Source organism: Postia placenta, assembly GCF_002117355.1.
Source record: "Postia placenta MAD-698-R-SB12 unplaced genomic scaffold POSPLAscaffold_7, whole genome shotgun sequence".
NCBI lineage: Eukaryota > Fungi > Basidiomycota > Agaricomycetes > Polyporales > Adustoporiaceae > Rhodonia > Rhodonia placenta.
The window spans coordinates 2,060,548-2,085,575 of NW_020169838.1; the positions used below are offsets into that span (position 1 = coordinate 2,060,548).

At 54.2% G+C, this 25,028-nt stretch overlaps 14 protein-coding genes across 14 annotated transcripts; 6 read left to right on the plus strand and 8 right to left on the minus strand.

The window, feature by feature from the left end:
- Window positions 1-1,620: 1,620 nt before the first annotated feature.
- POSPLADRAFT_1046758 (hypothetical protein) lies at window positions 1,621-2,125 on the plus strand (the record flags this gene model as incomplete). Its single annotated transcript, XM_024479113.1, has 3 exons — window positions 1,621-1,741; window positions 1,785-1,870; window positions 1,970-2,125. 3 exons carry the CDS (start codon window positions 1,621-1,623, stop codon window positions 2,123-2,125), a joined length of 363 nt encoding a protein of 120 aa, XP_024339258.1.
- Window positions 2,126-2,614: 489 nt separating this feature from the next.
- POSPLADRAFT_1057079 (hypothetical protein) lies at window positions 2,615-2,940 on the minus strand (the record flags this gene model as incomplete). Its single annotated transcript, XM_024480869.1, has 4 exons — window positions 2,615-2,628; window positions 2,682-2,729; window positions 2,785-2,799; window positions 2,856-2,940. The coding sequence occupies 4 exons, from the start codon at window positions 2,938-2,940 to the stop codon at window positions 2,615-2,617; spliced, it is 162 nt and encodes a 53-aa protein (XP_024339259.1).
- A 1,497-nt stretch (window positions 2,941-4,437) lies between these two features.
- Window positions 4,438-4,862, plus strand: POSPLADRAFT_1111787 (hypothetical protein; the record flags this gene model as incomplete). The annotated part of the gene is made up of 2 exons (XM_024483382.1): window positions 4,438-4,513; window positions 4,669-4,862. Coding segments are annotated over 2 exons (270 nt in total), but the record flags the coding sequence as incomplete, so codon positions are not given.
- A 1,507-nt stretch (window positions 4,863-6,369) lies between these two features.
- POSPLADRAFT_1034037 (hypothetical protein) lies at window positions 6,370-7,140 on the minus strand (the record flags this gene model as incomplete). Its single annotated transcript, XM_024476981.1, has 4 exons — window positions 6,370-6,519; window positions 6,599-6,616; window positions 6,808-6,895; window positions 6,935-7,140. 4 exons carry the CDS (start codon window positions 7,138-7,140, stop codon window positions 6,370-6,372), a joined length of 462 nt encoding a protein of 153 aa, XP_024339261.1.
- A 325-nt stretch (window positions 7,141-7,465) lies between these two features.
- On the plus strand, window positions 7,466-8,058 carry POSPLADRAFT_1057081 (hypothetical protein; the record flags this gene model as incomplete). Its single annotated transcript, XM_024480870.1, has 2 exons — window positions 7,466-7,774; window positions 7,903-8,058. 2 exons carry the CDS (start codon window positions 7,466-7,468, stop codon window positions 8,056-8,058), a joined length of 465 nt encoding a protein of 154 aa, XP_024339262.1.
- A 295-nt stretch (window positions 8,059-8,353) lies between these two features.
- POSPLADRAFT_1143633 (hypothetical protein) lies at window positions 8,354-9,145 on the minus strand (the record flags this gene model as incomplete). Its single annotated transcript, XM_024485588.1, has 1 exon — window positions 8,354-9,145. The coding sequence occupies one exon, from the start codon at window positions 9,143-9,145 to the stop codon at window positions 8,354-8,356; it is 792 nt and encodes a 263-aa protein (XP_024339263.1).
- A 1,336-nt stretch (window positions 9,146-10,481) lies between these two features.
- On the plus strand, window positions 10,482-11,034 carry POSPLADRAFT_1057083 (hypothetical protein; the record flags this gene model as incomplete). Its single annotated transcript, XM_024480871.1, has 2 exons — window positions 10,482-10,793; window positions 10,849-11,034. The coding sequence occupies 2 exons, from the start codon at window positions 10,482-10,484 to the stop codon at window positions 11,032-11,034; spliced, it is 498 nt and encodes a 165-aa protein (XP_024339264.1).
- An 88-nt stretch (window positions 11,035-11,122) lies between these two features.
- Window positions 11,123-11,920, minus strand: POSPLADRAFT_1142852 (hypothetical protein; the record flags this gene model as incomplete). The annotated part of the gene is made up of 1 exon (XM_024485479.1): window positions 11,123-11,920. The coding sequence occupies one exon, from the start codon at window positions 11,918-11,920 to the stop codon at window positions 11,123-11,125; it is 798 nt and encodes a 265-aa protein (XP_024339265.1).
- Window positions 11,921-12,618: 698 nt separating this feature from the next.
- Window positions 12,619-13,203, plus strand: POSPLADRAFT_1143149 (hypothetical protein; the record flags this gene model as incomplete). Its single annotated transcript, XM_024485521.1, has 2 exons — window positions 12,619-12,921; window positions 12,979-13,203. The coding sequence occupies 2 exons, from the start codon at window positions 12,619-12,621 to the stop codon at window positions 13,201-13,203; spliced, it is 528 nt and encodes a 175-aa protein (XP_024339266.1).
- A 327-nt stretch (window positions 13,204-13,530) lies between these two features.
- Window positions 13,531-14,331, minus strand: POSPLADRAFT_1057086 (hypothetical protein; the record flags this gene model as incomplete). Its single annotated transcript, XM_024480872.1, has 1 exon — window positions 13,531-14,331. One exon carries the CDS (start codon window positions 14,329-14,331, stop codon window positions 13,531-13,533), a length of 801 nt encoding a protein of 266 aa, XP_024339267.1.
- Window positions 14,332-14,940: 609 nt separating this feature from the next.
- On the minus strand, window positions 14,941-17,086 carry POSPLADRAFT_1074527 (hypothetical protein; the record flags this gene model as incomplete). Its single annotated transcript, XM_024482718.1, has 8 exons — window positions 14,941-15,234; window positions 15,290-15,392; window positions 15,446-15,529; window positions 15,593-16,127; window positions 16,190-16,362; window positions 16,421-16,893; window positions 16,945-16,986; window positions 17,037-17,086. The coding sequence occupies 8 exons, from the start codon at window positions 17,084-17,086 to the stop codon at window positions 15,075-15,077; spliced, it is 1,620 nt and encodes a 539-aa protein (XP_024339268.1). The 3' UTR covers window positions 14,941-15,074.
- Window positions 17,087-17,222: 136 nt separating this feature from the next.
- On the plus strand, window positions 17,223-17,972 carry POSPLADRAFT_1143643 (hypothetical protein; the record flags this gene model as incomplete). Its single annotated transcript, XM_024485591.1, has 1 exon — window positions 17,223-17,972. One exon carries the CDS (start codon window positions 17,223-17,225, stop codon window positions 17,970-17,972), a length of 750 nt encoding a protein of 249 aa, XP_024339269.1.
- A 1,075-nt stretch (window positions 17,973-19,047) lies between these two features.
- Window positions 19,048-19,404, minus strand: POSPLADRAFT_1142328 (hypothetical protein; the record flags this gene model as incomplete). The annotated part of the gene is made up of 1 exon (XM_024485406.1): window positions 19,048-19,404. A coding segment is annotated over one exon (357 nt), but the record flags the coding sequence as incomplete, so codon positions are not given.
- Window positions 19,405-21,725: 2,321 nt separating this feature from the next.
- On the minus strand, window positions 21,726-22,229 carry POSPLADRAFT_1091517 (hypothetical protein; the record flags this gene model as incomplete). Its single annotated transcript, XM_024483092.1, has 1 exon — window positions 21,726-22,229. A coding segment is annotated over one exon (504 nt), but the record flags the coding sequence as incomplete, so codon positions are not given.
- Between the last annotated feature and the right edge of the window lie 2,799 nt (window positions 22,230-25,028).

Genomic DNA, 25,028 nt, shown 5'->3' on the forward strand with positions numbered 1-25,028 from the left:
GCAGAGACAGCGAGGCGAAAAGGCGAGCAAGATGGAGGCGGACATGCGTGAAATTATAGAAAAGGCTCAAGAGGAGTTCGAACCACATGCGCTGCTCGTCTTCGAATGGAAGTGCGGTTGAATATACCGGGCGCTGTTTCGCATTGTACGTCTACCTTTCCAAGTGGTTATGATGACGCGCTGATGGGCTTTGACGATCTTGGACGGCGTCAGAATAGCAGCTTACCCTATCCCAGACTGGCGCGGCTTTCCAGACAGCACGGCCTCTATACTGTTGTTCTCACACATGATCGGAGGTGCACAAGACGTTAAGACTCCTGAACTGAACGCTGCGGAGTCGGGGTGTGCGCACGGGAGACCGGCGGAGACGAACCTGGCTCCTGCGGCCCTGCGGGGTCGAGCGAGACAGCATTGTACCACCTTTCTACACAAAATCATCCCGTGCCGCTCTGTTACTGCGGCCACTGGAAGCCACTTTTGGCAGCCTGTATCGTAGTTTTCATTGGTAATCCACCCTCATCGTCGGAGACTACTGCATTAACTGTACACAATGTAATCAAATCACAAAGATTCTGAAAAGACAGTGAATTGGTTTCTGCCGACATTGTGACCAGCCATTGGTTTCGTGCTCTCGGTCGCGACGCACTCACAGCAGACGGACTATTCTGTCGCTATATGACACAAAAGCAGTTGTTCTATTTTTCTTGCATTCACGCATAATAATAAACAGATCGCCGAAAGACATCTTTGAATGCATATCATCTTTGAATGCATCATGTTACTGAAGAAACCATCAGATCTCCAAGGGTGACTTCCAGAGGTGAGTGCATGTTGCCTTTCAATATCGGACTCACTTAATACATCTCTTTCGCCAGTGGTGAATGTGGAAATGCAGACAGTATTTATTGATCGAGATATCCACAAGATCTGATGACTTGCGATCTCAGCGGTCTCAAGCTGACGAGCGCGATGGTCAGCTGGTTCTCTGCCCTTTGAGGATGATTATGGTGTGACATGCTATGTCTTTCAGCCTATGTAGGTTTAATACGATACAGGACTAGGGTCTTATTGTCGGCCTACTCCAGGCCCTCATCTTGCGAAACCACGCTGACTCCCAGAAAGGAGATTGAACAGGAGCCTCGAAATAAGGTTACTGCTACCAGGTCTTGTCGGAGCACGCACCACGTTGGTTCTAATACTTTCAGCCTAAATTAGGTTGTGAGGAAATGCTGATATTACTGTAATTGGTGGTCAAGCGAAGTGCGTACTGAAACCATCCGAACCATCTTCTTGTCTTAGCATTCAGATGACCTGAAGCGCGTACAATCCGTGTACAGTATACCAGGCGCATCCAGTGTCATGTTTCGCGGGCGCATGGCTTCTCTAAGGTGCGCCGCCGGGTGCACAGAATTTAGTCTTCGGGGTCGGTCCCCAAATTCATGGGTCTCGACGCCGCCGACAAGCCGCGCCTCCCACTAAGTCAGTTCCCGCACTCCTCCGGCCTGCACGATCCCCCGCACTGCCGCCGCAGCCGCCTGTGCACTGGTTTCTCGTGAAGCGCGGCCTGCCTGAATGTCCATAGGCTTCCTCCTCTCCCGCGCACCCGAATCCGGCAGCATCATGGACATACCCGTCGACTGGCACAGCGAAGATGACGCTCTCATGCTGGACATGTCGCCTAGCACGAGCAACGTGCCGCTCATATTCGTCACCGCCGACAGTGCACACACCGCTTCTGCGCGTATGTCTGTACACCACTGACACGCCCTCCTCCGCCGCCGCAGGCTCCATCATCGTGTACACCCTACAAGAAGTCACGCTCGCCGACGTACGCAAGGACGTTGCCAGATTCCACAAGCTGTCCATGCCCGTGCGTTCCACTCTTCATTTTCTCTCTCGCACTTTCCCGCCTCACCGCCGAGTACTGGCTGCCTGCTAGCTACAGGCCATCGACCTCCTCCTGAACTAGGCGCACTTCATCTGCCTGACGTCGCTCGAGGCGTTTTGCGCGGGTGCGCCTGTGTTCAGCGAGCTCCCGTTCATCCCCGGCGTGAGCGCAGGCGGCGACAGTGGCGTGCCGTTTGTGCCTCTCAGCAACGCGGAGGCAGGGGCGGGCGGCGCCTAAGAGTGGCAAGACACGATGCGCGCGGCCGCCGAACAAGTGTGGCGCAAGTTGACATACCCGGGGTCTTCGCGCGGGAGACCGATGGAGACGAGCCTGGGCCCCTGTAACCCTGTGGGATTGCTGCCACGTGAGGCCATGCATATATGTGGATTTCTATGGTCTGTAGGTAACACATGATTTGGAAGGTCGCGGCGTATACGATTGTGTGAAGAGTCCCATCGTAGGAGGGTCTTTCAGATCGAGATCTGGCAGCCACAAACCTGCGTCCATACGGACCCCAATGATGGATCATGGAATGAATGGCCATGCGGAGCGGGCCTTTTACTTACTGATATGTGTTTAACGGATAGTTTTCTGGATACATCGTCTCCGAAATCTTGCATTCACATGTGTCACAGATACGGAATTCATACAAGGCGCAGCAAGCGTAGCCAAATGACTGAACTATATGCATATTTATTACAAAATCAGCCCCAAGTTACAACTCGTTCAATCACGACGTTCTGAGTAGAGTCAGTCTTAAGATCTAAAGCTCAATTAAATGAGTGTTACTCACCGCCGGCATATTTGTCCATGTCGAAGCTGACCCCAGGTAGGAACTCATCTGTTCATAAGTAGGTGGATCAGTCACATGGCCATGTTGAAGGATTTCTACTGACCATCTGCGCTGGGCACTGGAGGGGTGTGTCAGCGTCCGAACTTACTATTACGACAGGAAATAGAGACCTACCGGGCATAGGCTTAGGCATGGCCGCAGTTTGGAGGGCAGCGAAGCCGATGATGGCAAGGTAAGAACCAAATTTCAGGAACTGCATCGTCAACTTTGGGGTTTGAGATTGGTGGAGTTGCTGGTAGGCATCTGCACAACACCCTAGCATTATATAGGCTCAAGTCATCGGCGAGAAGACAGGAGTTTCGGCTTTGGTAGTCCGGTCTGTGTTGCTACTCGGGGATACAAAGTCACGTTGCCGCAATATGCAATGTTTTCAGGTGGCACTTGCACATAACGGCGGACTCACCCCGTTTCAAGCATCCACTTTTACGTCTCCGAGCGCCCTACAACTGTGATTGATAAGGCAATGAATGTCAAGCTGAAACACCTTGTAGTATTTGTGCACACGCTTGTTCTCCAACGCCGTCTCAGCGTCTCAGCATGTAACAGCTGTCGGAGGGATCACGTACAGTTTATAGCTGATATGGTAAGTCATCCCAACAATGGAGCCATCTGTGGCGGTTCTAGGTTGTATCTTGACAGCAAGGACACATTGATCGATCCAACAGAAGCTTTGTTGCGCTGAGCATCTGTCGTGATAAGCGCGGACGCCCAGTTGCAGGCCGCTGGAATTGCCTCAGGTAATGGGCACCGCAAGGCAGCAACGCAACTTAAATGTGAAAACAGCCTGACCCGACTGCCAGCCATGGCGCATGCCGTTTATCAGCCTCTCAAGACTGTTGATGATGGTGAGGATCGGGGTTATGTCAACTCGAACACTCTACGTGCAAGTCAGAGGTGGCTCTCGTGGCTTGCACATGCCATACTCTTATGCTTGTCAGCTCTACTGCTTCTGATGTCACGTCGTGGGTGCGATTCCCAACACTGCGCGCAGCAAGTATCGGCATATTGTGCGTACCCCTTCCACTGCGATCTTAATTCAAACAAACTGCGAAACTGAAACATTTGTCTTTCCGTTCTATTCCTTGTACTACTAGCGCCCATACTGGCGCCTGTCTTAGCGCTCACCCGCAGGTTGAACATTATGTAGCTTACATAATGGGGTCCGTGCGCACTTCGTGCCTGGTATCGTACCACTACGTTTCTTTCTTCACTAACACGACCACATAGACACGATGGTCCGTGCGCAGTCGGTACTTGTATAAGTAGTTGTACCATTAGTCGGTCGAACCCTAAGTTCGACCTGGTTATTCATTCAAGTCTCTGCTCCTCTTCGCTTGGGGTAGTGGTCATTCTCGACTTCCTCGCTCGATCTTCAGGACGACGTACTGTCCATAAGTCCTCGCTCGTCGTCTACGAGTCAGGCATCGATATAGGAGTATAGACCGTTGTATCAGAAACACAGCACCCGCAATAGAGGCCATAGAATACATGGACATCACCTTCAATGGCACTTTTCATTTTCCCTCTCGATTGCAGGCACAGCTTGACACCGATTGGGAGAGCGATATTATCACGAGTTCGTCCATTGCAATGTTTCGCTCGATGTCACTTAGCGAAAATGTGTAAAACAGTGCTGCCACTTCAAATCGCGGGTAATACCTTGTCGGAACTTGGCAAGGAAGTTACGCCATCGCTTGTCCAGCTACCCCAGGAATATGGTGGTGGCTACCTGGCGTCACTGGAAATAATACACCACATGCACTGTCTCGTACGTTAGCATTCTCCGAGTCTTCGTAAGTCTCACAAGCTGACGATGCTCTCCACTCATATGGTTGGTTCCCACTCCAGGACAGGTTGCGCAAAGCCGCTAACTGTGCGGTCGATAGCACCAAAGAAGAGATTCCTGCGTCTGATCAACTTCACATAGGTACTTTACTATGTATCCACAAGTTTGGCATTGAATTGAGCCCCTCTTCAGATCACTGCGTCAACATGCTTCGTCAACAACTATTGTGCGTTGCCGACACTGGGTTGATTACGTACCACTGGGTTGAAGGGAGAAACACTCCTTTCCCCGACTTCAACACCTTACACAAGTGTAAGGATGTCAACAAGATCAAGGAATGGAATCGCCAGAATGGTGTGCGGGTCCCGACAAAGAGCATTATAAGAACTCCGGACGTCGTCGATTTACAAGATTTCCCTTGAAACCTGACACCGGTAGTTCTGTACATGTTCTCGTGCGTTTCATCTGACCGTTGACCACGGCCGTCGGCTGTTCCAAACATGAATCATGCTCTGGTTTGACCCTGTTATCCCGAATCAAGTCTGCCATATCATATTTCGTGGAGTGCAACTTGAGAGTCGGTCATGCTACCAAAACCTGACTGACCGGGTCCTCACCTGACTTGCGCTCACGTATTCATGAGGCGCTCGTAAATTTTGAAATCACGAACTTCTGCGATCCTCGGGACGCGCGTCTGATGTTCGTCCAGTTTCATGACATGGTGTGGGGTGTTCCGCATTTCGGATCTATTGGACTTCGGAACATGTGGTCAGGAGGGCGTTCGCAAGCTCATGCGCCATTGTAGCCGGGGTCGGAAGCCCCATGTCGATAAGACACCTTGGCTACATTGCAAGGACCCGGCAACGCTTGTCGTGGCAAGAAGCTGCAGTTTCAGACGAGAAAGAAGTATCTACATAGTACAGATCATGGAGCTGAATCCATGGACAGGGATTCCCAGAACGAAGAATAGCGTACACCGGCGCAGGTTAGGCATGATGGGTGCGCGTCGGCTAAGGAAGAAAGAACACGGCTATTTGACGACGTACTACTAACTATCAGGATGCCATTCTCGCCGCAGCTTCTACGAGCGTTGTCTCTGTGCTAGAAGGATATTGACTGCATGATGAGTAGCCAAGACCGACTTAATTTAGCACACCGCTATACCAATCCGCCATAGGAGGCTGAGAATAGCCAAAATGTTCATCAACAATTCAAGAAACTTCGATTGAGGTTGTTTACGTAGCCTGTACGATCATGTTCGTGCGCGATGCAGAGGGTCTCATCATTTTGCGCGTACCCTTGGCTGGCGAGCTGGCGAGATCTAGAACAAGCTGCCAGTACGTCCTCGCCACCACAAAGATGAAGACTACGTTCACTAGTAGGAACAAGAAAAATCTGGATCATCCGACCACTTAGCGAGAGACCATGACACGCGCGATACGCACTCACTTCCGGAGCAAAGAGTACTCGATCCAACTCCGCGCACCGGGATAGCCTTGGAAATATGCGGGGCCTCATACTTCCAGGCTGTTGACCGCGTCCAGTAAACAATGGGCGTTGTTTAGCGGCAACGTCTTGCTCGTCAGGACATCTAAATCCCTTAGTGGTGTCTACGATGGCACGATGGAGAGCCAGATTGTGCCGATAAGGGAGGCGAGTATTCTTCACGATCATGTAGCTGGATCGATATGCTGACTTTAATTCATTTATTCAGTTTTTTATCATAATCGAGTCTTATGAGGGTGGTGCCCTATGCGATATGCTAACTGTAACTTAGGTTGTCTCCGACAATTACACAATGGCGAAGTTCGCTGAGTGGAATTGTCGTGACTGTGATGGAGATCATTCTATTGTTCGCCGAGAAGGGATAGGTTCGTGCCAGTATCCCCGATCAAGCAACACTGCTCCCCTTGTTCCGGATCCGGCGTATAAGCGTGTCTCCACGAATGCATCCGCCGAGAGTGGGAATGCGGCTCCAGTGAGTGTCGAGCTCTGGTTGAAGAACGTTACAGTGAGTCTGTTCACGTTACGACGCACACTGGACGTGCGACTGAACTTCGCGATCACTCACAGACAGGACATCTGAATCCTACTCGAAGGTGTTTTTCTCCTGTACGATTTATCTAATGTAAGATCGATATATCAGGTCTTCGGCGCATCTGGTTTTTCCGGCGCACTGCTTCTCTGAGGCGCGCAGCCGGGTGCACAGTACTTAGACGTCCTCGGGGCCGGTCTCCAAACTCATTTGCCTCGACGCTGCCGAGGAACTGCGCCTCTCACCAGGTCCGTTCCTGCACTCTTCCGCGCCTGCACGATTACCCACACTGCCGCTGCCGCAACCACCAACTGGTCCCTCGTGAACCACGGCCTTCCGTAATGTACATGGACTTCCGTCTCTCAAGCGCACCAGCATCCGAGTCCGGCAGCAGCGTGGACACGCCCGTCGACTGACGCAGCAGAGATGGCGGCGGCTGCGGCGGCCCTGGCCTTGATGTCCTCGTGCCGGACATGCCGCCTGGGCTGCTCATGCTCGGCCAGCTTGTCACCGTCGACAGTGTGTACCCCGCCCTCCACAAGTTGACCATGCCCGTGCGTGTGTACTGCTGCCCACATATTACCGACCTCCTGTTTCACCAGGCGCACTTCATCAGTCCGGCACGCATGACGCCACACGTACCGCTCGGCGACGCGAAGGCAGGGGCAGGCGGTGCGCGGTCGTCGAGCTTGGGGCACTCTGACCGCCGCGGAGTCAGGATGCTCACACGGGAGGCCGATGGAGACGAGTCTAGCCCTGCGGGATCACTGTAATGCAAGGACACGCGTGTATGTGGATGTTCGGGGTCTGTAGGTAGCACATGATCTGAGAGGTCGCAGCGTATATAATGCAATTGAATGCGCTAATCGATGGTTCATCAACTTACCTTCGACATCCATCATCATGAAGAGCGTTCTGAGAGCATTCCGTGCAGACAAGGACTGCAAGATTGCCATCCTGCAGTATCAGCGAGCTGAATTCGGAGTTGGGACGGAGGAGCACCTGCATTGGTCCATCCTGTTGGAGACTGAAGCACTTGAAAGGAGGACAGACCTCCGATGCTTCCAGGCTGTTGACCGCACCTACGGTGACGAGCGCGGAAAACAATGGGAGTTGTTCGACGGTAAAGTCTCGCTGGTCAGGACACGTAAATGCCTCGGTGGCGTCTATATCGGCACGGTGAAGGAGAGCCAAATTGCGTCGATGAGGGAGGTATGTATCCCTCACGGTCATGTAACTGGATTGATATGCTGACTGCAACCTATGTTGTCTCCAACAATTCTCCAAAAGCGAAATCCGCTGAGTGGAATTGTCGTGATTGGGTAATGGAAATCATCCAGTTGTTCGCCGAGAAGGGTTGGGTGTGTGCCAGTATCCCCGACCAAGCGACGCTACTCCCCTCGCTCCGGCTCGCAAGCGTGGCCACCATGGCTGCATATGCTCAGGGCACGGGCGCGGTTCCTGTCGTTGTCGAGCTCTCTGGTTGGAGAACATAACAGTGAGCCTGCTCATGTTACGATGCATACTGGACATGCGACCTAAAATTGGTGATCAGGTACAAATAGCACATCGGGACTCCACTCGAAGGCGGCTTTCCCCTGTACACTTAGTCTAAAGTAGGGTTGGTATCTCAGGTCTGCGTAAACTGTACAAACGATTGACCATCGAAGTGAACGAAAATTTCCATGATACGTGTGAAATGGCGCTCATACATGGGAATCATGCGTATCCTACGGGGTAGATCCAATGAGCATTGTACAGACGACGACCAATTTGAAACATTATCTGACCTTAGAACGCGCCAACCATGCGGTCCGATAGTTCGCGATCCATGACCCAGTCTTTTTCGTAGTTTTCCGGAATGAAATCGCGTATAGCCTGCAGCCAAGCCTCATCCCGTTTGTAAAACGGGAAGTATACAGCTTTGACAAACTCCCAGTGCTCTGGATACCATCCAGACTCCTCCCAGTCAATGACCGCCACAACTGTGCCTCCGCGCACGAAGATATTGCGTGGCGCGAGGTCGCCATGAGTAAGAGCGATGCGGTGGTCGTTGCGCATGCGAGAGCGGATGTCTGCAAGAATCTCATCACATAAGTGTAGCTTCGCGGCGACGATGAGACCGTCGTTGAATGCGCTTTCGTTTGGAAATGGACCGACAGGTTGTGAGGATATGCGGCTGTCAATGCAAGTGACACCATTCAGCCCGCACACTGCTGGTCCATGAGGAGAGCGGAGAGCACGAAGCTGAAGGACGAAGGAGCGCAGCTGAAGAACGATGTTTGAGCGCTGCTCGGCATCGAGATGCTGCCATGCCCACTCCAAGTTGTCGCCTTCTACCTTCTTCATAAGCAGGTATTTCCGCCCACACCACTCCGCTGCGACAAAGACGCATGGGACAGGGATAGAGGTGTGTTTGCGGACGAATTCGATTGTATGGCCCTCGTGCGCGATATTTTGGGTGGTGACTTTGAGAACAAGACCAAAGGGCAGGAGGACTATGCGGGCCTCTGATATCCCAAATATGTAGATGCACCAAGCTCGGATCCAGATGTATATGTTGAGGATTGCTGCGAGAAACATGGGAAGCCTGAAAGTGGAGGCGGAGTCCAGAGTGCGTGACAGTACTTGAGATTTGATCGGAGTTCCATTGTAAATCGCCGATCGATCGTGATCGAACCGCGCTTTCAACTCAACGTTCACAGACAGCAGGAGCATTGAACGGTTAATCCGCTTATCTTGCTTCACCATTTCCCTATGAACATACACATGCACTCCTCAAGCTTCAAGTGTAGAAGCTGCCTAGGAGCGGCGAGTACATGTGGCCAACACACTCCCAAGGTAGCCCATTGTGCCTACCCAAAATAGACTACAATGCACGGACATGATATCGGTAGAAATTGAGACCTATTGTTCCATTACATGCAGGTGAACCCTCATCTTCCCTCTCTTCTTCATCTTTTTGTTAATTAGGTGCTTTCAATGTGTTCTCGTCCGCCTTCATGTCGTTGATGATGCTTGGAATAGCGGGTGTATCATGTGTGCCCCGAGTCGGAGTCTTCCGCCGGTTCGGGCTCACTCTGCGTTCAGCAGAGGGGGCGTCTACGGCAGGCCGCGTGCGAAATGCCCCTCGCGCTCAGCAGTTTTGTCAATATCGACGAATATGTTGTGACTAGCATGTCGGAGCCCGTTTGAACTGTGAACTGCAGACGCGGTCATAATTCCAGTACTACAGCACGTTGAGAAACTCGTGTAGTTAATTCTCGCTGGTGTCGATGTCCAATGCAGGGCAGAAAGAACCATAGTCGACAAAGCCTACATCCGACAGATCGTGGGCAAGACAGCACACTCATTGACGTTTGAGGACGCGTGCTCATTGTCCCAGTACTCATCGTGCGTCGCCTTCCTTTCACTCATGATAGGGCATCTAACCAAAACCGTCGTCTTTTCTTTTTTGTTACGATCAATGCTGCACACTTCTTTCGGCAAGCCCGAGGCTATACGCATGCCTCATGCATACGAACAAGTGCTCATATTCTGCAAGCCCCAACTCGTTGCTCGTCAACAGCGTGAGCAATAGTGGCGACGACGACGTGCCTTCTGCGCTTCTGGTAGAATCACACCGACTCCAACAAACCTGCGAAAGTCAGCAGTGAATGGATGTCGCATCATTCGAAAGACGAGGTCACACAGTGAGTGCGGGGTAATTTGGCATGAATATCGTAGGGCCGGGATACTAGCCTGGAGGGCCGACGGGATCGTGCTGTGCGCCTGGACCTGCAGGCTTACTTCAGGGGCACGCGTGTATGTGGATTCCCGGAGCCTGTAGCTAGCACATGATTCGGAATTCTCCAACGTATATAATGCAGACGAGTGCCACGATCGATGGATCCCCAATTCACCTCCCACGTCCACCGCTATGGATAACATCTTGAAAGCACTCGGCGTTGACAAGGACTGCAAGATTGCCGTCCTACAATATGAGCGGGATGGTCGTGGAGTAGGGAAGGAGGAGGACCTCCACTGGGCCATTGTGATACAGACCGTCTCCAGGCCCGACACCAAGTCGAGGTTGCCATGTTTTCAAGTATACGATCTCAATTTCAACGACGAGTGGGGAAAACAATGGCAGTTGTACGACCGAGATGTTTCATTGCTCGGCACGCGCAAGTGTCTTGGTGGCGTCTTCATCGGTAGCATCAAACATAGCCAGTTGAAGCTGTTGCGGGAGGTGCATATCCTTACTTCGACTAGACCTAGATGGGTATGTCACTGATACGGCTCAGGTCGTTCACACCAATCCACCCACAAACAGGCCTGCGGAGTGGAACTGCCGCGACTGGGTTATGGAGGTGATTAAGCTGTTCGCAGAGAAAGGATGGATTTGTGCGAGCATCCACGCCCAAGCGACACTGCTTCCCTCGTTCCGGCGCGCGAGCGTGACCAAAGACGGTCGGTACCCTTCAGGATAGATATCGCGCGCACGATATCTTCGCATGACCTACTAATCACAAGGAGTGAGCATCACACAGACAACGGATTTGAAAAGGTAATGGTACCTTAAAACGCGCCTACCATGCGATTGGACAACTCGCAATCCACAAGCCAGTCTTTCTCATAGTCTCCTGGGATAAAATCCCGAATGGCCCGCATCCATGCTTCGTCTCGTGGACTCGGCATTGGGAAGTACATGGCCCTGACGAACTCCCAATGCTCCGGGTACCACCCAGATTCCTCCCAATCTACCACAGCCAGAATCTTTCCACCACGTACGAGGATATTGCGCGGTGCAAGGTCGGCGTGGGTGAACACAATCCGGTGGTCGTTGCGCATCCGAGAGCGGACGTCGGCAAGAGTCTCCTCGCATAGATATGGCCTTGCGGCGTCGATGAGACAGTCGTTGAATGCGCTTTCGTCGGCAAAGGGTCCGATCGGGTACGAGGATACGCGGCTGTCTATTGTAGCAGCACCATTCAGACCGCATACGGCTGGTCCGTGGGGAGATTTAAGAGCTCGAAGCTGGAGGACGTATGAGCGTAGCTGCTCGACGATGTTTGCGCGCTGCTCGGTATCGAGATGACGCCATACTGCCTGCAGATTATCGCCGTATACCCTCTTCATGAGCACGAATCTCCTGTCATACCATGCTGTTGCGGCTATGACACGAGGAACGGGGATAGATGTGTGTTTCCGGACGAAGTTGATGATGTGGCCCTCATGCGCGATGCTAGGCTCGCTGGTAATCTTGAGAACAAGACCGAAGGGCAAAAACTGTACGCCGCCGCTCATTGTCCCCGTCCAATAGTAGTACCAGCCTGCAACGTGGACGTAGACGTTAAGAACAGCCGCTAGAAACATGGTAGGGGTCGAAAAGCAGAGAAAACGAGAACAGCAAATACAACTATAGGTTCGATCGGAGTTCTATGTTGCGAATCACCGATTGATTACCAGCGAGCGGGAGTTTCCCTCTACGCTTTGGTGAACATGTAGACCTGGAAGTATCGAGTTACCGCCAGCAACATGCAGTACTGCAAGATAGCTGCGCGCTATGATAACCTGGTGTAGTGGATTGATCGATCGGGTGTCTCGAACGTCAAAACCTTGAAAGTGCGAAATCATTCTTCAGGTGGCCAAGATCTTAATTACAACATATAATGTACCATCCATCCATTGCACGTTTCGGCTACGCACTCGTCTTCAGATGTGTACTGTGTTTACCGGGGCAGACCCCATGTAGGCATCTGCTGCTGATTGGCTCAGGAGCCAATATCCTTGATCGAACTTCGGGGAATCCTGCTCTCTGATTGGTGACAGCCTGGCACAGCACAGTGTTATGTAAGCGTGAACACGGAAGATGACACGTGGCGATGAGGATCTGGGCGTTTATCCCCAACACTGGCAACCGTTGATCACATAACAGAACCCGTGGACAGACATTCTTGGAAAGTACGCCGGCACGACTTGGAAACAATGTACACACGTTCTATTGTTGGTCTATAGCTCGCGAGGGTTTCCACGATACACGACGTGACAACCTGCCGTCGACACCCATCACCATGGCCAGCATTTTCAAGCTTTTCACTACGGACAGGCAGTGTAAGATCGCCGTGGTCCAGTATGAACGGGCCGACTACGGAGTGGGGACGGAGGAGCACCTCCACTGGGCCATAGTGGTACAAACGGAGAGGCTCGATCAGGATCTTCCGTGTTTCCAGGTGTTCGACCGCCACTACAACAACAGCCGGGGCGTGCAATGGGCCTTGTTCGATCGCGATATCTCGCTGCTTAAGACGCGGAAGTGTCTGGGCGGGGTTTACATTGGCAGTGTCAAGTACAGCCAGATCAAGGCGCTCCGAGAGGTGCACGCAACCTCGAGTCAGAGAATGGACTGATGTGCTAATGTAATTCACACGAAGGTCGCCTCTGGCAATAGCCCTGTACCGAAGTTCCCTGAGTGGAATTGTAGGGACTGGGTGATTGAAGTCATCCAGCTGTTCGCTGAGCAGGGGTGGACTAGCACGAGCATTCCGGACCAGGCAACACTCCTTCCGTCGATGAGGATCGCCAGCGTCGCTACCAAGGCCGCTTACACCGGCCGTTCTCTGCACCCGATACCAGTCATCGTCGACCTCACAGTCTGAGTCCCTGGTAGGTCAGTTCGCATTCGTTGCGGCGTCCAGACTGCGAGATTGATGACGACGTACACAGTCGGTCCCACTCAGACAAGTACAGCGAGTAGAATGCCTTATGGAAGGATCATGAATCGTCGTGTCACCCCATATCGGGCGCTCTTAGATCTGCTGCTCCATGTTGTTTTGCAAATTTGTCATCTTTGGATCGTTTGATCAATCGGGAAGGTTTGCAGAAGGGATGGGAATCCGCGCTGAGATGACATGAGGCATATCAGTCTCAATGCGTTATATATATCCGAGTTGAGCGAGCAGTAAAGAATAGAATGTGTGATTACCTTAGAAAGCACCGACCATGCGATCGGATAACTCGCGGTCCATGAGCCAGTCTTGCTCATAATCGTCTGAGAGGATGTCTCGCACGGCCTCCATCCAGCCTTCGTCTCTCGGATTCGGCATCGGGAAGTACATTGCCTTGACAAACTCCCAATGCTCAGGGAACCACCCGGATTCCTCCCAGTCAATCATGGCGACAACCGTGCCCCCGCGGACGAGAATGTTGCGCGGCGCAAGGTCGCCGTGGGTGAACACGATGCGGTGGGTATCTCGCATGCGTGACCTGATATCACGGAGCGTCGTATCATCCGTGTACGGATCGGCGGCGTCGACGAGACAGTCGTTGAACGCGCCTTCGTTGGAAAATGGGCCGACGGCGTGCGAGGACACACGGCTGTCTATGCAGGCAGCACCGTCCAGGCCGCAGATTGCCGCGCCGTGCGGAGAAGGCAGAGCGCGTAGCTGTAGGACGAAGGAGCGCAGCTGCTCGACGATGCTTGCACGCTGCCCGCGGTCGAGGTCGCGCCATGCGGCCTCCAGGTTGTCGCCGCGGACCTGGCGCATGAGCGTGAACCTGCGGCCGAAGCCCTCTGTCGCAGCCAGGACGCGAGGAAGTGGTATGGACGTGTGCGCCCGAACGAATCTGATGATGTTGCCTTCGTGTGCAATGCGCGGTTTGCTGCTGATTTTCAGGACAAGGCCGAGGGGCATGAAGAGGACGCGCCCAGTCCACTGGCCGCGCCATTCCCAGTCGTACCAAGCTCGAACAGAGACATAGAGTTGGAGGATAGCTGCGAGAAACATGATACACAGCGGGCATGCATGATGCACAAAGTTGGCAATAGTCTTGTCATTACGTAATGGTCGAAGAAATCGACTCACCCAATACATCGGCGCTAGGACGCTAAAACGGGAGACAGCACATTTGATGGGCTTTGGAAAACCCCGGATATGCAAGAATGCCAGCGCGAGTAGGTATGACGCGTCGGAGGCGACAATCTTGAGAGGTTGAGAAATCGCTTGCTGTGGACTTGTACCAGAGACGCCGGGCTTAGCTTGTCTGTGCCCAGGAAAGGGCTCCCATCCCGATTCGGATAGAGGCTTTCCACATTAGGATGAGTTTCGATCGATCGGACAGATCTGAAGCATCGTCCTTCATGTACGTCATAATCTCTCCTTTCATCCCGCCTGTCTCCTTTGTACGTATATAGACTCGTGCTGACGTCGTATAATCCAGTTTGACCCCTCTTACTCAAACCCCATCATCTCTCAGTAAGTCCTTTATTCGTTTAAACATCTTACGTGCGTCGCTGTTCGTGACGTTGTTGCTTTGGAATGCGTACGTTGCTATTCGAGCACGCTTCGTAACTTAACGTTCCTCTTGTTTGTTTGTCATCTTGTGAACGCGTATATAGCTGGTTCCACGCGGCTAATTCATTTCTTTTGTCATTCTAGCTAGTATACAATCACAAACGCTCCTCGACCGTGTCCGGATATCACTGCAGATCCTTCCTCCCACACCGGATTTGATCGCACCTACACATTGGTCATCGCCCAACAAGACCCGTCCACGAGTCTACCAGATCGACGACGCAATAACCATCCACTGGTACATACTGCCGCGTGATCATCTTGATCGCCTCTTGCGCGACCAGACCACCGACGAATGCCGCCGTGTTCGGCAACTCCGCAGTTGGCGCGCGCGCTCTGTCAACCCACACTCAGCACGCGTTCAGGTGGCGGCGACAAGATGGACACGTACAGCTCACCGATCGCGTCCTCTGTCTCCGACGGCAGCGCGACGCCCTCGCCGACGACCTTCTGCACCTCCTCTGTGAGCGCCTCTGCGCTGACCTTCGATCCGTCTGACATTGTACCATAAGCATAATCCCAAGCACTAGGACCCGTGAAGACGCACCGGGCCCCTCGTTCAAGAGCGTCGACAGCGCATTCAGCGCAAGGTGCGTCGCCGTCTCCCGCGGGACCATCTCGAGCGAGGACGCTGCAGGAGCGAACGCGCATCAGCACACCGCGCGCGCTTCATACACCCACCGCATCCACTCACCCACCGCCGCACGGTCCGCCGCCCACGCGCCCCACCGCCGCCCGCGCAGCACACGCACATGGTGCGCATTCTTCACGAACGTATCCAGCTCCTCCGGATCGACGTGCGGCGCCACATCGGGGCACTCCTCTGCGAGCAGCGCCCCGAACAGCGCTTTCTCCACGCGTGCGCGGTCCTTGTAGATCGTTTGCAGGCGCACGTAGCTTGTCGTGTCCGTGCGCATGTCCGGCAGCGCGCCGCTCAACGGGAGCGCCCCCGGCCCGCGCTCGCTGCGCACGAACGCCGCTAGCGCACGCAGCAGCGCGTGGAACGCCGTGTTCGGCGTCGTCTCGCTCAGTGGTGCGTCCGCGCCCGAGAGCGGCGGCAGCGTGAAGAGCGCCGCAATGTCGGACGGCACGGCAGGCTCGGCCCACACGCGCCATGCCTGCGCCTCTGCCTCGTCAAAGTTCTCCTCATCAGGCTTGCGCCGGAGCGCGCGCACGGCCGCCTTGAACGCTTGCTTCTCTGTGGAGGTCGCCGGGAGCGCGCCGCCGTGCTGCGCAAGTGTCTGTCAGCGGGGTGTGCGCAGGCAAAGACAGAGGGAGATATGACACGGACCTCGCGGCGCCAGTCATCGACGATGCGGACGAGGATGACGACGAATGGGATGTGCCCGTGATCTGTGGGATCCATGTTGTCGAGGTCGAGCTCGCGCGCCCACTCGAGTAGGGCGGGGAACGGGCGGGTGATGCGCAGCGATGGGGGCGTCTCGTCGGTGTGCGGCTGGGAGACTGCGAGAAATCACCGGTACACACAGAGGATAAGGGATAGAGAGGACAAGATACATACTGCATTGTTCGTGGAACTGGATAAAAAAGTCGGCGAGAAACCCGGCCGAACGGACGACGATAAGTGGCGGATCGCCGATGTCCTCCCAGAGGAGACGGGAGAGGCTGTCAAGAGACGAAGTGGGCAAGTTGTGCGCGATGACGAGCGAGAACCCGCGGATGTAGGCGCGCCCGTCGTCGTCCGCGAGCAGGTCGTCGACGTGCTTGATCACAGCATCACCCTGCACGCTCTCGTTGAGCTCGCGGAGCAGGGGCACGGCCTCTGCCGCGCGGGGCTTGCCCACGCTCGCGGGGCCGGCGAGGAAGAAGTTATTGCCCGCATCGGCGGCGGAGACAGTGGCGGGGTCGAGAAGCGTGAAGTGCCCGATGCCAGGGAGTACGAGGTTCTTGAGGACGGCGTTGGAGGTCGCCGACGCGGAGAGGACAAGAATGCGGGCGGACTCGAGCGCATTCTGGCCCGACGCGGCCCAAAGACTGTGTGATCGATCGGTCAGTGGCGGCGTGCGGGCAGGACGCGGTACGCACCGGAGCTGGCGGTCGTAGCGGCGAGTCTTGTTGTCGGGTTGTCTGCACGACTATGAGCGCGATGAGTAGAAAAAGCAGGAAATGGAGCGCACTGGACGGCGGTGGTGGCCGAGTCGATGTCCTGGGATTCGTCGGTGCTCATCGTATACCGCGTCCACCAATAGCCGCTCAGTGCGTGCCTTGTTATACGCAAACTCACACGCGGCCTTGATGGACGCCCGTGTAACGCTCGCGTCGTGTCACGCGCCACCCTGTCACTCTTCCTCGCGCCGACCACGATGAGCTCGACGACGCAGCAATACGGCGACCTCGCGACGCAGCTCCTCACCGAGTCCCGCCGCTCCACCGCCACCGACACCCTCCTCAAATACAACGACGTCCTCGTCCGCGCCGTCATCCGCGAACAGCGCCAGCTCGAGGCGCTCCTCCAGGCTGGGCTCGCCGCCGCCCCCGACACGGACGACGACCCCGGCGCGCCGCCCAACCCCGCGCTCTCCACCGTCCTCCTCTACCAGACGGCCATCAACCGCAACAAGCGCTGCCTGCTGGCGTACCACGCGCACCGCATCGAGCGCCTCAAAGACCTCTACTGGCGCGTCGGTGGCGCGCTGCCCCTGCTGCTCTCCATGGCCGCGCCCGCCGCGCAAACCGCAGGCCAGGCGCACGACTCTGCGCACGCGCCGCAGCCTGCCGCCGCGGCGCCCGCGCCCGCCGACGTCCGCTCGAAGCTCTCCCCGCACGAGGTCGACTTTCTGCGCTCGTACAACGCGTCCCTCCTCGCGCTCCGCACCGACGCGTTCTCCTCTGCGACTGCCGCGGACCCCGGCGCGCCCTCCGAGGACGTCGACCTCATGGCGCCCATCGACCGCCCTCCGCGCGGGCTCACCGTCCACGTGCGCGTCGTGCGCGACTGCGGCGTCGTCCACACCGAGCAGGGTGCCATCGACTTCCGCCGCGGGCACCGGTTCCTTGTGCGTCGTGGCGACGTCGAGCACCTTATTGTCCAGGGATATCTTGAAGAGGCCTAGGCGTCGTCGCCCTAGGCTTCGGACTCTTATCCGATTCAATGTCTTACCAACCGCGACCGGTGTGATTGCAACCCTACAAGAGCCTATTGTGCGGATTGACAAGCTCTCCATACCCGTGGCATAGCGTGAGTATGATCACGCAGGGATTTACATCAGGGGTACGCCGCGGGGCGTGAGGTCGCGAGAGGACTCGGAAAGCCTGCGTGGTGGATACGGATACATGTTCCACCTATGCGAGAGGCTATATAGCACCAGCAGTGCGAGGTTGTCAAAGTCGATGGTACACGTTTATGATGAAGCAATCGGTCGTGGCCAACCTCGGGCGTTTCTCTGAAGCATATACCATTGCAGCTGTGTATCTTTACATTGTGACCGACCTCCCCACATCAAGAAGGTCAGCATAAATGAAGTCTGCCTACGGGAGACAGCAATGCCACAGTGAGTCTATATACGCACTGAACCAACGACGTCTGCTGCGTGTCAAGAAGTACCACGTGAGCGATTTCCAACTACACCGCCAATTGGCGCTCGGGTGGCAGCCAGATCTGCCGACGCGCATAGCCGCCACATGTGGTGCTGCTCGGCCGTGCTATTGTTCACATATCAGCACTATACATACCCTTTGTGTAGCCTCATTACGTTTATTAGCAGGAATAAGTATGTCGTCCACCCGGAAACCACATGTCGAAGCCTTCTGTCCCCGGATGTAATGCCCTAACGGACTCGGCTGGTGTCCCTGTGGTGTCGTTATTTGTCTTTTCTTGTGTTAGCATAGTAGCGAACCATATATTATCCTTACAGTAGCTGTTGTGGCCACGCTCCGGTGTGTGTATGTAAAATCACAGTCATTTGCACCAGATCTCGGGCTGTATTTGATGACGACACTACAAGTATGCTACTGGTATTTTTGCATGATCATAACACATATACATTACTGAATATCATGTCGATACATGCGTAGGGGGGCCTAGTAGCGGCCAGTTTTATTATCCATGTTAAGCACCGGCTGATAGTCAAAGCACAGTGCGAGCATCATGTAGTGTCTTGTCTACAGGTTCGGCTGTGCCCTGCCTATTCAAGTTTTCTTGCGCTTTTTCGATGTCCCCCCCTCGGGATTGTTCTCTCTTTGGGCTTTCTGTTCTGCTCGTTTTGCTTCCTGGGTTTCACGGAGTGTCTGTGCAAATTCTGCATGCTTGGCCATGTGATCCATAAAGACAGGCACAGGTGCTGTAAGGTGTCGTGGTAGAACTGTTCGAAGCAGATGTGCATTGTGGAATGAATGTGTGTTGATGACCCAGTGTTCGGTATCCTTGTGAATGAACTCTGGGTCCTCTATACTTGTTTCTTGGCATTCCTGAATGCGAACTTTGCGTCCCGAAACTGTGCATTTCCCGTGCACACAATCATGTTGAACGTTGATCTGAAATCTTACAGCCTGTTTTGTGGTATGAATTGACTAGTAGCAGATAGTGAATATCACTCACCGAGGCCTTGACAATAAGTAATAACATCTCCTGTTAAACCTAATGCGGGACGAGCACACTGTACAAGACAACGAATATATTTCAGTAGGCCGTAAGGGACGAACTCAAGTAAGTATGCACCTGTACAAGACAACAAATATATCTACGATGTGGTGCATTAGTATAATAATATCTACGATGTGGTGCATTAGTATAGTAATATTGTCGATGTGTTTAGAGGTACTCACTGACTTCAGTAGGCCATAAGGGATGAACTGAAGTCAGCCTACGCGTGGGAGTGAGAGTCCTACAGTACGAAAAGAGGGGACTGTACAGTAAGCCAAACAATGTCCAAACAATGTCCGGGCTGCGCCACAGGCGCATCACTGCCAGACGTCTCGTACGAACGAGCATCTGTGTGGAGGGCTTCTCGAACATTCACCCGAGTCGCCTGCGCCAGAGCTTGCGCTCTAACACTCCCCCTCAAGCCTTGCACAGGCCAAAGAGGGCAATGAGTTTCTCGACCTTCGTGCACGGGAGAGCCTTCATGAGAATGTCAGCAAGCATGTCGGTAGTGGGTATGTATGTGATCGACACAGTGCCGGAGTCTTGTACGGACTGAATGAACCGATATCGGATATCAATGTGTTTGGTCCTGGCATGCAGCAGTCCGGAATCAACGATGGCGATTGCACTCTGGTTGTTGCACTTTAAAGGCATGGCTTCGCGTAAGGGTTCGGTAAGCTCGCTGATGAGGTAACGAAGCCATAGAAGCTCGCAACCAGCCTCAGAGGCTGCAACATATTCCGCCTCGGTGGAAGACAACGTGATGATCGACTGCTTCCGAGAACACCAGCTGATAGCGCCGCCAGAGAAGGTGAACAGGTATCCGGAGATGGAGTGGCGGTGAGATAATGAGCACCAGTCCGCATCTGTGAACCCGATTAGCCCCTCCGCCAACCTGCCAAATGTAAGGCAGAAGTCTTGTGTGCCTTTGAGGTAGCGAAGAACGCGTTTTGCGGCATCCCAATGCATGGACGCCGGGTCACTCATGAATCGAGCGAGCAGCGACACAGCGAACGCAATGTCGGGACGTGTGCCGATTGCCGCATACATAAGGCTTCCAACAAGACGGGCGTATGGGCGTGTTGCCATTTCGCTGCGCTCCTCTGCGGTCAGGTCGTACTTGAATAAGTTGACGTGGGGGTCCAATGGTACGGACAGAGCATATGCGTCGGTCATCCGGGATCTTTCGAGGAGCATGCTGATATATCCTCCTTGGGAGAGCGTGAGGGTCCGGAGACGTCGGTCTCGCCTGATCTCGAAACCCAGGAGCCACCGAGCCTCCCCTAGATCAACAAGTTCATATCGTGAGCCAAGATCCTTCTTGAGCTTGGTCATGAGGTGAACCGAGCTTGTTACGAGGGTGCAGTCATTGACATGTGTTGAAGCACGCATTCAGGAACGAGCTCGCAAGCTCGGGCGCGCGAGTAACCGGGGGCCGGAGGCCCCTATCGTAGTATATAACGACCCCGCGCGATGTACGTACCACACGCGATTGTCCCTTACGGGCATCGCTACGCCCATGGACAAATGCACCCCGCACCGTTCGCACCGTTGTTACAACAACATGGATGACTATGATGAGTACATCCCCAATGCGAAAGAGGAAGAAGACTCCATAGTCATGTTCACTTCACTTTAGACCCAGTTCCGCGAATAACTCGCAGACCTTCTCGTACCACATGAGGCCTGCCTGTTTGAGGCCGTATAGTGCCTTGAGGAGCTTCCAGACCCAGTCATCGCGTTCAGGCACCTTGAACCCGGGTGGTTGGTGCATGTAAATGGTCTCGTCGAGGTCTCCGTTGAGGTACGCATTTTTGAAGTCGATCTGGTGAATCTCCCAGTCGTTTTGAGCTGCTAGCGCTAACACAAGCCGCAGTGATTCAAGGCGAGCAGTCGGAGCTGCAGTGTTCATGTAGTCGACACCGTGTACCTGCGAGAAGCCTTGTGTGCAGAGGCGAGCCTTGAACTTTGCTATGTTATTGTTCTCGTCTCGTTTCTTCCGTAGTACCCATGTAGACCCGACAACGTTGGTGCCTGGCGGTGGTGGTGGAACAAGCTCGTAAGTACCCATTGATTCAATGTGCATGAGTTCCTCGTGCATTGAGTCCAGCCAGGCCTCCCGCTCGGGGCCACTTAGTGCTTCCCGGTGAGAAGGTTCATCGCCCAGCATGGCAGCGAGAGCGTAGGTGACGCTTTCATCAGCTGCGAGGCTTCCGTGTTCCACTATTGATGAGGGAAGCTTCTGTGCTCCCCGGCCGCCCGCAGTGCCCACACTGGATTGTAGGTCCTTGATCCATTGTGATGGCTTGCATGTGCGTTGTGCTCTTGGCTCGGGCTGTACATGTGGAGGTGGGTCACAGCCTTGGTCCGTATCAGCGCCAACAATGGGTTCTGGGACAGGTACCACAGTCTTTTCAGGTGCATGCTGGCCAGTTGACTCAGCAGGAGAGTGCTGATCGTTTTGCAAGTGCTCCCCCTCGAGCAGCACATCGACTGCGGCGGTGGAGACATCTGGCTTGAAACGGACATCGCGCTCGATGCTGATGGTCCGCTTGTCCGGCCAATACACCCGGTGACCCTTGCTCTGCAGATCGAAGCCAACCCAGCGGCCGCGCTTGGACCTGACACCGAGCTTGGAAAGGGGATCAACACGCACCCATACAGTGGCACCAAAGCGAGGAAGGCCGGCGAGGTTAGGCCTTTCCCCGGTAGCGAGCTCGTGCGGAGTTGTTCCGGGGGTGTTGCTCGTCATCGTGTGGTTACGAAGCCAAACAGCATGTGCAACAGCTTCCCCCCATAGGAACCTGAGAAGGCTCACATCAATCAGCATTGCGCGAGCATGTTCGGTCAGGGTACGGTTGAGGCGTTCAGCCTTGCTGTTTTGCTGCGGTGAGTCATGCACAGTGAGGCAGCGGATTGTACCCTCCCCCTCAAGGTAAGCTTTGTATTCCTCACTTAGATACTCGCCCCCACGGTCACATTGTAGCTCCTTCACATGTTCGGTGTCACGTTGTGTCTTAGCCCATGCCCAGTATGCTTTGTAACGGCCGAAGGTGTCGCTTTTACATTGTAAAAAGTGAACAATGGCCTCGTCGGAGTGATTGTCGAGGAACAAGACATAGTATTCTTTGCCGCCGAGAGTAGCGACAGGCACCTTTCCCCAGATGTCCGTGTGAACGCGCTCGCCATACTTGGTAGTGCGTGGGCTCGAGTGCTGCTTTGGGAAGGGTGCATGGGTGTGTTTGGCTCTCACGCACGAGTTGCAGAAGACACTGGACTCGTCTGACAGCCTGACGCTGTCGACCACACCCGCACGGACCATTTTGAGCAAAGTGGGGCTGTATGCATGACCCATGCGACAATGCAGCTCATGCAGTGACACTAACATGACCTCTGCACTGAGCGCTCCCTCCTGTGCGCCGCCATCCGTCGTGGTAGAGTACAGCCCCTGACGAGCAGGGATGAGTGACAAGGTGCGTCTGTTGGGGGCTATGAGATGACAGCCATCGGGTTCAAAATGGACAGAGAAGCCAGCTTTGGTGGCCCGACTGACGGAGATAAGAGAGTGGGGAATGCTTGGTGTGTACAAAACATCCTGGAGCTTCACCTTCGTCTTACTGCCCTTGTATTCAGTTGACAGGAGGACGTCTCCCTCTCCGGTAGCATAAAATACCCGACCGTCAGCCGCCCGGATAGGCTTAGGATGAATGTTGCGGAAGTTCGCAAAGTCTGCACGTGTGGGGTGCAAGTGTCGTGTTGCGCCTGAGTCCCAGAGGCGAGGTGCATTGCCAGTTGTAGAGCGCAAGTGGGCGTCAGTGATGGGCGAGTCTACCGCTTTGAATGCGAAGACGTCACCATCATTGTCAGGCTCAGCGATGGCGGCTTTCGCGCTCTCGTGCGCATCCATTATGGCCTTCTCACGATGAGCTTTGCTCCTAGGTCCCTGGCCCTCCTTCCCTCCACCTTTACTCCAGCAATTTGGTTTGGTGTGGCCAGCACGTCCGCAATTCAAGCACTTATTGGGGTTGTCGGCTACAAGGGCAGAGTCATCGACGAGAACAGGGCCAGCCAAGGCGAATTCATCCTGCGCGATTGCGTAGATTTGTTCGACCAGTGCAGCTGGAGATAAGCCAGAGCATGGCGTCGTGGAGGTGGTGCCAGGCGGTGAAGGTGACGCCGATGTTGCCAAAGCTATGAGGTGTGCAGAAGACAAGATGGTGTGTACCACGCCTTTGTAGCTCAATGGCAGACATTTGAGTATGATCACCTTGTAGCCAGCGTCATTGAGGGAGCCTCCGGCGGCAGCGTACTCTGTGCGTAGCCGTTGTAGCTCGTTGAGCGTCGGTCAAGGGTTGCTTCCATTCTCAGTGGTGAGGGCATGCATACGGGTGAGAATGTCCATCTGAACAAACTCCCCCTGATTTTCGTGCTGTTTGCAGATGAGGTTCCAGGCATCCGAGGCCTTCGGCAGGGAAAGGATGTGAAGCTTCATTGTCTCCGGAATGGTCTGGAAAAGGAGTGCGCAAATGGCTTCATGCTTTCCTGTCCAGATGTCGAGTGCGTTCTCGTACTTTTCGTCAGCATCTGAATCGACACCTGGAGCTGTCGGTTTGATAGGTCTTTTGTCGCGACCTTCGAGGAACCGCAATAGGCCCTTGGATGACACCGTCGCCTTGAACTGGGCCTTGAACAAGACCCAATTCGATCGATCCTCAGCGAGCTTGGGGAGGTGGCTGATGGGCGACTCATTGGAGCTGAGCGTGATCTCGTAAGTGTCGGTAGGGCTCATAACCTGTTAAACCTAATGCGGGACAAGCGCGCTGTACAAGACAACGAATATATTTCAGTAGGCCGTAAGGGACGAACTCAAGTAAGTATGCACCTGTACAAGACAACAAATATATCTACGATGTGGTGCATTAGTATAATAATATTGTCGATGTGTTTAGAGGTACTCACTGACTTCAGTAGGCCATAAGGGATGAACTGAAGTCAGCCTATGCGTGAGAGCGAGAGTCCTACAGTACGAAAAGAGGGGACTATACAGTAAGCCAAACTGTCACGAGTTGGTACGGCGTCTAGCCATTTTTAATTTTTCCTTTTCGCGGGCTCGAACCCGCGACCTCTGTACTACATGCCTGATATGGATGCATCACTATCTACTGTATGATTAGATTAGATGGGGCGGCAGTGTGCGGCACAGCTCGGGCTCCGCTGACACAGCCGCTGTGACTCACCGGCCCCCGGGGCCGTGTCAGCATGCTGTGCACGGACCAGCTGTGCACGGACCAATGCGCACAGCCTCCCCTAAACTTCCCCTGTATATAAGCCTGCCTCTGCTGCCCTAGGGACCTCAGTTTCGACCTCTTGTCCCTAGCCTTAGGTTTGAGCCTCGCTCACCATCGCTTCGGTAAGACAAGTTGAATGCCCCCAGCTTTAGGTTTTCCCCTGTCGCTTGACCCTAAGTCGCGACATTAGGTCGAAACTCCCCAACGCTGCCGGCATTCCAAAACAAACACACTCACTT